At 36.8% G+C, this 12,068-nt stretch overlaps 1 protein-coding gene across 1 annotated transcript in view; it reads left to right on the top strand.

The window, feature by feature from the left end:
• Positions 1-12,068, top strand: part of KDM4C (lysine demethylase 4C) — a gene marked incomplete at its 3' end in the record, with an annotated part of 396,913 nt that overhangs the window by 246,235 nt on the left and 138,610 nt on the right. Inside the window, exons 12-14 of the mRNA XM_042781719.1 lie at positions 1,878-2,059; positions 3,656-3,869; positions 5,714-5,790. Of these exons, the coding sequence (XP_042637653.1) occupies positions 1,878-2,059; positions 3,656-3,869; positions 5,714-5,790 (473 nt within the window). The remainder of the gene's footprint in view (positions 1-1,877; positions 2,060-3,655; positions 3,870-5,713; positions 5,791-12,068) is intronic.

Raw genomic sequence — 12,068 nt, 5'->3', positions numbered from 1 at the left:
AAAGAAGCAGGATGAGGAGTAGAGGGAGGCTCTTGGGAAGAAAAAGAGTTATCATTTGGAATTACATTATGCTGAGATGGCTGAGATATCCTGAGGGTCTTCCTACCCTTCTCCCTTCCTCCATCAAACAAACAAGCAGCCACAAACAAGAAAATAAAGTCATTCTTTGTTCCCTAACCACCACTCATCTGTCAGTTTTTTGTACCATGGTTCCCTAAAAGGAGCTCTGGTGGTGTAGTGGTTAAGGCATTTGGCTGTTAACCAAAACTTCAGTGGTTCAAACCCACCAGTTGCTCCATGGAAGAAAGAGGAGGCAATCTTCTTCCATAAGAGATTGAGGCTTTTAGTTATATGAATACCATATACCTGGCAAAGACACTAGTCAGGATTAGTGTAATATTCAAAAATCTCTGCTTGAACAATGTCTTAGTTGAGGGGAAACATGTTATTTTTTAGACATGTGGGAGGAAGGAAGAATTCAATGAGGAGATTACAGGAGGACAAAAAGATCAAGAAAGTTCCAATATTTTTGACTTTTAAAACTAAATTAAGAGCTGAATGACCATGATGATTTTATGATTAAGCAGAATCTCTTTTTAACACTAATAAAATATTGCAATATGTAATGACAAGCAGATCAAATGAAAAGAGGGAGACAATTGGCTGGATTTTAAATAATAATATGTATATTTATATATCACTTTAGAATTTACAAAGAACTTTCATACTTTCTACTTTACAAATAACTTCTTAATTTACTCTTTAAAAAAATAACCCTTGAGGGGAAGAAGATACTTATGAGAATCTGTCTTACCCAAGGCTACAGTCTTTCTCAACCAAAGGTTTGGATCCCAGTGTTAAGTCTCTAGACTGCTAGTTTCCATTCTTTTTGTGGTGTTTCCACCATGCTGATTTCAATTTACAGAGGCACATAGTGATAGTGTTCAGTGTTGATCTCGCCCAGAGTGCATCCAAACAGAAGATGTATGTTCTTTGGGCAGAATAAGACTTCATCTTTGGAGAAGGGTGATGCTGAGAAGGTTTGAGTACAGGCCATTAGTTATTATTGGCCACTCTAGGCTAAGCTTTATGGTGAGAGTAGAAGTGGAGGGCCAGGTGCAACTTGGCCCACTTTTGGCTATTTCTTTCTTTCTCATTGTCTCTAGATTTTTAGGACTTACAAAGAATTTCTACCAACCCTGGAAAAATTAGAGACTGTTTTATACTAACTTTTGACCAACCTAAGGGATATGAATATCTTGGAATGTTGGATATCCAGCAGTATCTTATGTTGGACCAAATGAAGTTGCCTGTGTTCAAACTTTTCTTCACCTCAGTGATGGCGGTCTCATATAGTTCAATCTAATAGTAGTGACTTCATTTTATTGTTGATGCCATTCTTTTCCAGTAAAGCAAGTGACATGATAATTTTTTTTTTTTTTTGATCCAGTTTCTAGCAACAGCTATTTCCAACAAAATAATTGTGGGAGATAATACCTTATGAGTTAAAGACCTTATGAATTTGAAGTTCCTGGTTAACTTCTCATTCATATCTTCCACAGTGAGACTTCTGTTGTGTATTGTAGGCGTTCTGTAGTAGAGCCATTCAACATTCAAGGTCAAATTGTTAGCTGCCATGAAGTCAGCCCCTGATCCATGGTGACCCCATACATACTGGGATTGGACTGTGTATCTCTGAAGATTGAAGATAATGAGAAGCAAATTCCTTTTGTTCTGTTTCTCTGTGGTTGTATTTAGAAGACAAATATGGTTGCTAACTGGCTTCAAGTACCTTGGAATTGTGGTTTCTTTTATAGCCAGGTCTGCTGTTTTCCCTGAATTCCTGCTTACTTGGTTTTCATGCTCTTTCCCTTAAGACTTGCTGGAGGTACCCTCCATAGAGGAGGAAGTAGAAGAAACGGAGTCTTGGGCAAAGCCTCTTGTCCACATTTGGCAGACGAAGTCCCCAAACTTTGTGGCTGAGCAGGAATACAATGCAGCCGTGGCCAAAATGGCACCTTACTGCGCTATTTGTACTCTGCTCATGCCCTACTACAAGGTAAGCGGGGGAGCTGTCAAGGTATCTCTTCATTGCTACACTGTCTGTGTGCTCGTAAGTCCCAGTGGTCCCCATGGAGTCACTCTAAGGTTAACAGGCACAGAAAAAGGGAAGACATTAATACTCCCGTAGCTAACAGAAAAACAAATAGAATTTCTCTGTGCTGCTTAGGAGGTGACAGCTCTCTGACAGTACTTTTCTTTTCGAACATCCTAGTTTCTTTCAGGAAAGGGGCAGTTCCAGCATTTCTTCCTATCCCTGTCACCGTGAGACAGAACCCAAGACTTAAAAAGAGTAGAAACTTAGAAAAAGAGAGCTTAGACCTTCTTGCATTTTTATGTTTCAAAACATTACACTCAAATGATACAAATGTGAACTCTGGGTCCACATTTTCAATACCTCTTGTCATCCTCTTATGTGGAATTGGCAGAAAACACACCAGGCCAATGCAAGCTGGATAGCTAATTCACCATCATTGGTCAGCTGAACTTAATATGGTCTTGACATTATTCCATATACATTGTACTGATGTCATCTCAGCTTATGGAGGTTCACATTCTTCACCACTAACACAGGCAAAATGTTCTTAAGGAATCTAGTGAGTGTGGTACTACATAGTCTATTCTGAGGTATAATATGTTACAAAGTGTATTGATATGAACGTTGTGTTTTGGGGCATATTTCCATTAATAGAATCAGAAATATTTTATTCAAGATCACATCTCTCTTAGATTTCTATGTAAAGTGAACATTATTTGTTCAGATGATGCAGATACAGACATGAAAATCTGTGATATGCCGTATTTTCAGACCTTTGTAAATAGATGAAGTGTTTTCCTTACTAGCTGTCTTTGAATTGTAGCACTGGTGATCCCTTATAGATCTTAATTTTTTTTTTTTTTGGCTGGAAAAAACTTAAATTTTTTTGAGAGTTATTTCTGCATCTTAACATGCCTATGTATTTCTCTGGTAATTAGAAAAAAGTCCAAATAAAATTATAAGATTTTTGGCAATGAATTAATATAAGATCTTCAGAGAATATAAAGTAATTCATTTACTACAGTTTCAAGTAAACCCTAAACATCATATATTTTGGGGAGAGATGACAATTTTATTTGGAATATTATCCTTTCATATTTAGCAGCAGGCACCAGAGCTTTTTTTCTTACTGTTTGGAAACTTAGCGATGAGGCAGAAGAAGCCTTTCTCAATAGTGTTGCACGGATTAAAACTGGGGTCTTTGAAAACACTTCTTCAAGTGGAACCAGGTATTATTCTTTAGTCAATGAAAGTCAGTCTGTTAGGCTAGTGCAAATAAAGAAGCAAAACGAAATTCATCAGAAGAATCAGTGCTTCTCAAGATCCTGTTTTCATTAGCTCATAACTTTCTTGTAGGAACAGACATGCAGAAAATCCTCTTGTTCCTACAGATTAACTTCCGGATGAAAGTCTGAGAAGCAGCATTGATAAATACTGATATTTGGATCAAGGAACACAATTAGAATGTGCAGCTGCTAGTGGATTTGATTGACCAGCACGAATGAGAAGCTCTTTTCCAGGTTTTTCACTCATGTGTAAATGCTCTGTTTTTTTCAGCCAGACAGCAGCAATGAAGAAAATGATTCTAGATGGGAGACAAAATTAGATGAAGTGATTACTTCAGGAGAAAAGACTAAGCCACTCATTCCCGAGATGTGTTTTATTTATAGTGAGGAAAATATAGAATATTCTCCACCCAATGCCTTCCTGGAAGAAGATGGAACAAGCCTTCTTATTTCCTGTGCAAAGTGCTGTGTACGGGTTCATGCAAGTAAATGAATTTATCATTCAGTCGTTCACTGGCTCTTTAGTCCTTCACATAGTCTTTATCTCTTACGCCGTTTCACTAAATCAAGTCTATTGCATTATACCATTGGAATTCTCAGTTGTTAGACCATTTTTTTCCGATAATCTTCCCATTTTCTCCAGTTTTGTGTACTATCAATGGAGGACAGGTTCATTTTTGTTTTTTGGTATTAGACATCCAGATGCAGACTCTTAAGTGGTTGAGTATCCATTTTTTAGTTGCATCACCAGAGGTAGCAGGGATACCAACTAGACCAGCTTATAGTCATCATGGAGTTCCTTTCACATGCTTGGGTTTTAATTTATTTATGGCAGTAGTTTATAAAAATTTATTTGAATTTTTGAGGTTGATTGATGACTATTTTTCTTTGTGATTTTCTTAAAGAGAAATGGATATTCCTTTGCTGCTTTTGAGAATTACTTTTTTACTGAGACAAACTTTATTCTTTATAAGGATTGGGAAATCTCTGTTGCCTTCAGGGGAAGATCAATCATTACAATTGTTTTTCTCCTAAAGACTGAGAGGGTTTGTCACTCTTTTTTTTTTTTTTTTTAAAAACATAATTGGATAAGTGGTAAATAACAAATTTTATTTACCTGCCCTGTAATCATCTATAATGAGTAAAGGGATCTATTATGTACTATACATCTATTTTAAAGCATTGCAACACTCTAGATTTTACCAAATCATACATTCTATTAACCTACTAATGTATGGCCTGTCTCTGTCCGTGTAGTTTGAATGGTGTATTTTATGATTATTACTGTGTTTACCCAACAGCAATAATAGTCTTCTAATATGTTAGAAATAGCCTCCATATGTATTATTTATTTATTTATTAGATACTATCTGCTTCCACAGGGATACATACTGTGATTGAAATATAATTATAGGAACTCTCGTGTTCATATCGTTCAAAATACACATACATATACACATTCACTTGTTAAATGTATATATTGCTATTTCATCTTGATTTCTGAACTAGCTAACTATGTAACTTAGCCACAATATTTCATAAATGTATTCTTGAACCTCATTATTTTATGGTCTTGGTTAATGATGATAGTCTTTTCTTTGGGTAATTACAATCTTTCAAGTCTCTTATTTCAGGAAGTCAGATAATAGCAGTGTTTCTTGGTATCAGATATGGTCACATGTATTTATCTTATCAGCCATGATTAGCTATTTTGGGGCAGGCAAGTCAAAGTTGAATTGAAGGTATCCCTTCATTGCTAACCATGGTTTGTAAATCCTGTACCCGTCACTGAGATTAAAGCTCAGTTTTGTTTTTTTTTTGCTACCATGCCCACGTTCTTAGATTTCAAGCATGCTACAGATCTTTTTTTTAAAGCTCAGTTTTTGAAATATAATTATAAAATTGTTAAAGAAAATGCAATTTCAAAGGTTTATTATTGGATTATCCCTGAATTTCCCAAAACTCTGCTTCGTGTTCTGCACCGTATTCTGAAATTGTTTTGCATGAATAAATAGCTAGATTTGACAATTTAATAATTTTGTCATTTCCTGTTCAACAATTATCATGCATATCTCTATGACAACTATTGTGCACATTAGTAACTATTAAGACTCATGCTCTTGTAATTCTTTGGACTTCATTCTATTAATTAAACACCATCAGAACCCAAAATGGCTTTGAGGCAGTTTTGCTTATGTTTTGTTCTAAGCAGTAGGAGTCAAATCAGTATGGGAAACAGTTGTCTTGGATCTGTTTATTGAGTGTTGAGATGTACAATATTTTAAAGATGCAAAAGACCTAACACATTGTTCACACTCTTATTTTTTAGGTTGTTACGGTATCCCTTCTCATGAGATCTGTGATGGATGGCTGTGTGCCCGGTGCAAAAGAAATGCATGGACAGCTGTAAGTGGCTTGTGTTAGTATCTTTAGTATTTCCCACATCCCAACCCCTCTGGACACAATTTAAGCTAGTGGAAAGGTAAGATTGTGCACATGATCAACCATTTTCCTAGTCTTTCCTTTCAAATTCATTCTACATGTTGGTTCTGCGTGCATTGTAGATGTATTGTCTGGTGTTCTCAGACTTAAAACATATTTGAGTTATGATGAACCACATTTATGACCATCTCCCCTTTTTTTGTTCACCTTATTCTTAATAATATGTATTACATACAGTGTTGCAGTGCACAATTTGCTGATGTTCTCTTTCTCAGATATTCACTTGCAGTTGTCCAAGTTTATGATACACTGTTCAGAACACTGCCATATAGCAGGCTGTGGCCAAGTTTACAATGAAGCTGATGATAGGAGTCATAACAAATAGACAGTCGGGCAATGTTCAACTCTAAAAACGTACAACAATGAAACTGTCCATGTTCCTGACAGCTGTTACGACTCCTATTTTGTTGATATGACACTGACACTGACTTAGTTGTAGACCAGGCCTATAGTGTGATCATACTTAGCATTTCGTATCATGAGAAGCATCAGTTAATTTGAAATGAGGTATTCAACTTACATTAGAACTGACTTACGATGGAGTCATTGGAATGGTGGAACCCTGTTGTAAATTGGGGATTACCTATATATGTCTATGTGTCCTTCTCCTACTCTGGAACCGTCAGAAATTGCAAGTATTTTTTTCAGAGTAGCTGTGCACTTCTATTTTTAAGTCCTAAAAGTTTGGCTTTGTTTTCCTGCCCAGCCCTATTTTGCAATTCTTGAAAAGAAATAACCTAAGTAATAGTCAAGATGTGGGTGGTCCTCACTGCCCCCTGAAGAATCCATGCTCATACTAAGCTTTTCAACTGACATGAGGTCTTTCTCCCAGTTACTCACCTATACATTACATTCATACCTCTAACAAATTACAGAATATCCGCTCTGTGCCAGGCATTGCCATGAACTTAAGGCAGAACCTTCAACAGCCAGTGATCATCTGCCTGGTGACACAGATTGCTCTTGGTCTTTATTATTTTTCATAAGACTCTTGAAACATTAGCTTACATCCGATCACTGAGTTTCATTCTGTTTGTCTACTATGCTGCCCATTTTCCCATTTAATTATACTCTGTCTTAATAAATTCTTGGCAGTTTTTCTTTCCAGAGTTGTCAGAACCTTGGGAGTATAGACCTGCCAGATCTGAACATGGTGTGCTCTCCACTCATGACCTCAGAGCAGTGCTCATCTGGATGATTTTAATTGTAATAGGTGTATTGGATTTATTCTCAAAGATTTGTAATGACAACAAATTCAGTTTCCTTGCAATCAAAGTTAAAATCCTGAAGTTCAATGTAAGGAAAATGCCTCGCATGATGAGCACTTTTGGCGTGGTTATGTATTTTTAGCTTTCAGCGTGGAAATAGACATATGAAGACTATTAATTAGAGGAGTCTCTGAGGGGTGCCTTTCTGAATGATTTTGTCACTGGCATTCAATTTAAGTCAGGAGGGGAAAAGGTAGAAATGATGGATATTCTCTTGTTGTTATTGTTAAGTGCTGTTGAGATGATTCAAACTCATAGCGACCCTGTGAGCAACAGAATGAAACTGTGTCCGAGCCTCCTGCACCATCCTCACATTCGTTGCTATGTTTGAGCCCATTGTTGCAGGCACTTTGTCAGTCCATCTCATTGAAGTCTTCCTCTTTTTTGCTGACTTTACCAAGCATGATGTCCTTCTCCAGGGGCTGATCCCTCCTAAAAAGATGTTCACAGTAAGCAAGACTTAGTCTCACTATCCTTGGTTCAAAGGAGCATTCTTTCTGTACTTCTTCCAAGTTACATTGCTCATTTCTGGCAGTCCATGGTATATTCAGTATTCTTTGCCAATACCACAATTCAAATGCACACAGTTTTTCAGTCTTCCTTATTCATTGTCTCATTTTTGCTTCCATTAGAGGTGATTAGAAGTACCAGGGTTTGGGTCAGGCACACCTCAGTCCTCAAATTGACATCTTGCTTTTTTAACACTTTAAAGAGGTCTCTTGCAGCAAATTTGCCCAATGCAGTATGTCATTTGATTTCTAGACTGCTGTTTCCATGGGCACTGGCTATGGATCCAAGTAAAATGAAATCCTTGACAACTTCAATCTTTTCTCCATTTACCATGATGTTGCTAGTTGGTGTGAGGAGTTTTGTTTTCTTTATGTTGAGGTATAATCCATAGTGAAGGCTGTAGTCTTTGATCTTCATCAATAGGTGCTTTAATTCCTCTTCACTTTCAGCAAGCAAGGGCACTTTTTGTAGTCCCAATAATCGGATGTATTTGATGTCAATAATAATTTCCAAGTTCAGGTCTTTTCTCTGGTCCCAGAAAATACTTTATTTCCTTTGGTATGATCATTATGTTAAGCAAAACTATGTAAACTCAGAGCATGATTAAAATAACCAAAAAGTCTTGTTATAATAAATATGTTCAGTTCTTGTCTATAGACAGGCCCTATTCCTGTCATGTGACCCAAAGTAAATCCATGTAGAACCAGAATTTGACCAGTGATTTCTTCTCATTCACTCTGAAGTATAGGTTTAGAGATTAGTGGTAACTGTAATGCAGTTCCCCAAGGCATGAGGAGTTCTTTGGTCTATCACAGTTACTTCATGCTCCTGTGCTCACACTCTGAGCAGTCGTGCTGTCTGAGCTGACGTCCCTCACAGGGCAGAGCAGGGCCCAGCCTAGGCTGTCCACTCCAATTCTGAAGCTGCTTCAGCTTGATCATTGTGATTATGTCTAGCATGTTTTTTTTAGAACAAAATACTCAGATTAATTACTCTTTGGAGTTGATTTAATGCATCTTTCTTTTCCCCTCACCCATCAGAAAATACAGTGAGTTGTTTTGTGTTTTAATACTGAAACCATGCAAATATCATTTAATTTGTAATAGAACTGGGAATCCTGAAATATAGCTTTACAGTGATTTTTCAGACCCACATAATTTCTTATTCCTATTTGGAAATGACCTGAATTCACAGTGGGCTAATTGTTTTTTCAGTTTACCCATTGTGAGTGAAATCTATCTATGAAGCTCCATTCCTAAGTGTTTCTTCTGAGAAATCATTGAATTGCTGTTTTAAGTATTGCTGAAAAGTAACTGACAGTATTGATATTCTGACTTTAATATTCAGATTCATTGTGACAGTGAGTGTTGCAATATTAAATTTTGCTAACCGTTTAATGGATATGATTTCTTTAAGTGTTGTGGATAGAACGATTGCATGTTAAAAGTAAAGTGTCCTTAGAGTGGACTTCTCCAGCAATCACTCCCATTTCTTAGAGCAGGCTTCTCCAGCAATCATTCCCATGTCAGATTTGGATTCCAGAGGAGCCCTGGAACTTCTATTGAAATGGAGGCTCTGATGGGGCTAATAGCAATCTAGTAGTGCAACTGAGCTCAGGTGATGCTGCAACGTGGCTTGTACTTCACTAAGGAACCTCATAGTGCAGTGGTTAAGTGCTCAGGTGTAATATGTGTCTCTTCATTTTGAGTCTTAATGTGAATCTTAAAGTTTTTGACCTGAATTTCTTTTTTTTTTAAATGCATGTTATTGAAATATAATTTATGTACAATGAAATACACAATGACCTAAATTTATGTCCATTGTGTCTAATCTATGTATAATTCCCACTATACAATGACTACAATCTACAGCTAATTAAAAAATGTAAGGCAAATATTTGCACTGTAAAAATACTGAATCTGTATTGCTTTCTTTATCTGGTTTCATTTTACCATTTCCTTTTTATCTCATAGTATGTATGTATGGCTATTTCTTTGATCTTTTATGTTTCATTATCACCTGAACGCCACCTGAGGGCTGCACTTCTATTATGAAGGAGGATTTTAGTTCAGTGTCTGTAATGGGCTGGTAACCTAAAAATTAACAATTGAATGCTTAGTGTTTTGTAGAGTATTAGTGTTAATAAGCTAATAAATGATAGGATTTTTCATGTGGTCTTCTGGAGAATTTGTAATACAAATTTCTAAAGAGTAAATGTGTATAAGCATTGGAGAACAATTTCCTTTGTAGTTTACATCTTTTCTAGAGTTAGATTTTATCTATTCTTTGCTTGTAAACAAACTTGATCCCATTAGCTTTTTGTTATTTTTCATCAACCTGGTTATAAAGGAATTTGGATAAGTTTCTCTTATTTTAAGGAGTGCTGGTAGTGTAGTGCTTAAGGCATTTGGCTGCTAACCAAAAGGTTGTGGTTAACTCCATGGAAGAAAGATGAGGCGGTCTGCTTCTATACAGAAATATAGCCTCGGAAATCCAATAAGGTTTGCCTTGAGTTGGAATCAACTCAATGGCAATGAGTTTGTTTTTTCTCTTATTTTAAATTTGAGGGATAATATTATAGCTCTTTGGTGGTTGTTACTCATCAAGAAATTTGGAAGTTATCTGAGACCTCTTGGGGAGGTAGTGGGGTGAGAGCTCCTGTTGTTGTTTTTGATGGCTTTGGCTCATGGTGACCAGATAGTTAAAAGAACGAAACATTGCCTGGTCCTGTTCCATCTTCACTGCTTTTGTTAGAGTACTTTAAGTAGGAGTGAAAACTGCACATGAAGATTGGGAGCTTAACATTGTAGAGAGTGAGATCTGTGATTTTAACCATCCATATGTTAGCACATGAAGGTAGGGAACTTAATGTTGTGGAGGGAGCTCTGGTAGTGTAGTGCCTAAGGCACTTGACTACTAACCAGAAGGCTGGCAGTTCAAACCCACCAGCCACTCCTCGGAAGGAAGGTTGGGCAATCTACTTCCGTAGTGATACTGCCTTGGAAACCCAAGGAGGGGTCGCTGTGAGTTGGGTTCGACTCGATGGCACATAACAACAACAACAACAGTGTTGTGGAGAGTCAGATCTGTGACTTTAACTATCCATGCATTGCCAGTCTTCTGGGCATGCGTGGCAGCATTAAACCCATGCTGTAATTTTTCATTGTCAGTGTGAAGAATTCCAAATAAAATGGCACTTGTGCTGTGTTTTCCTAGGGGGCTATTTTATTACCTTAAATAATTCTTGGGGATTGGGTGGGGTAGATGTGGCAACTCACATGCCGGTGTATTAAACAAAATCTAAAGATTTACAAGCAAAGTAATGAGAAATGTGGACTAGAGATATATATCTAGGCTCTCTTCTGATCTTAAAATTCCCTGATTGTGTTTTACTATTTTTCTATTTTGCTTTAACTCAGTGTCCTTAAGAATTGGGGACTGTAAAAAAACCCAAAACCTGTGCATTTCCTAAACTCATCAGAGCCTAGTATGAACTAGTTTAGAATGAACAAGTGACATTGGTAATTACTGGCTAGCTCCGTGCAGTTTTTATGAGCTAAAGGAAAGTTTCCTGGTTTATAAGAAGTGATTTCAAGGCCTTAGTATAATTCTACTGTCTGCCATTCAAGAATGCTTGGCAGTGTACATTATACTCTAGATTCCTTTGTATGTTAATATATCTCTTTATATTTACTTTAGGAGAATTTGCCAGAAGATTTTCACTTGATAGTAATTCAATGTGAAAAAGCAGCTATAGTTTATATTCCTGGATGAGTATTGCCATGCAATGAAAAAGCAAAAAAGCAGGTTCTGTGATGCAAAGTGAAAAACACTATATAGATTGGAATTCTCATTCTGTATGATGAAATGCATAAACTAAGTAATTACACACAGTTGTTGTCTAGTGAAAAGCATCTATTGTACACTGCAGAATAATAAAGTTGTGTTGTATACATATAACAAACATAACACTGTGTTTTCCCCAAAATGGTTTTAAAAAATCAAAACCTTAACATGAAATAGGCTTTCCTCTTGGCTGTTCAGTTCTGCACCCTGTCCTTTTGCTTATTTATTATTATTTTTTAAAATGGAATAACTGGTAGATATTACCAAATTATACCTTGATGATCACTTGGATTTAACTTTTTTTTTTTTTAAATTTTATTTTATTTAGATTTGGGTGAAGATTTACAGAGCAAATTCACTTTTGATACAGCAGTTCACATATATTTTGTCTCATGTCATTGACCACAGTTTACCACAATGCAACAGCTCCCCTCCAATTTCCTCCCCAAGGTACCACTTCTCAGTGTCCATCCCTCCATACTCTCCTGCCCTCTAAGCTGTCTCCCTGTGCATAAGGTGCCCTTCCTTCTCCCATGATTGTTCTCTCAAGGGCATGTG

The sequence above is a fragment of the Orycteropus afer genome, unplaced genomic scaffold (genome assembly GCF_000298275.1).
Source record: "Orycteropus afer afer isolate SDZICR_OR568_19922 unplaced genomic scaffold, OryAfe1.0 scaffold00156, whole genome shotgun sequence".
Lineage (NCBI taxonomy): Eukaryota > Metazoa > Chordata > Mammalia > Tubulidentata > Orycteropodidae > Orycteropus > Orycteropus afer.
The sequence above is the reverse complement of the archived record's forward strand: the minus strand, read 5'-3'. Positions and strand labels throughout refer to the sequence as shown.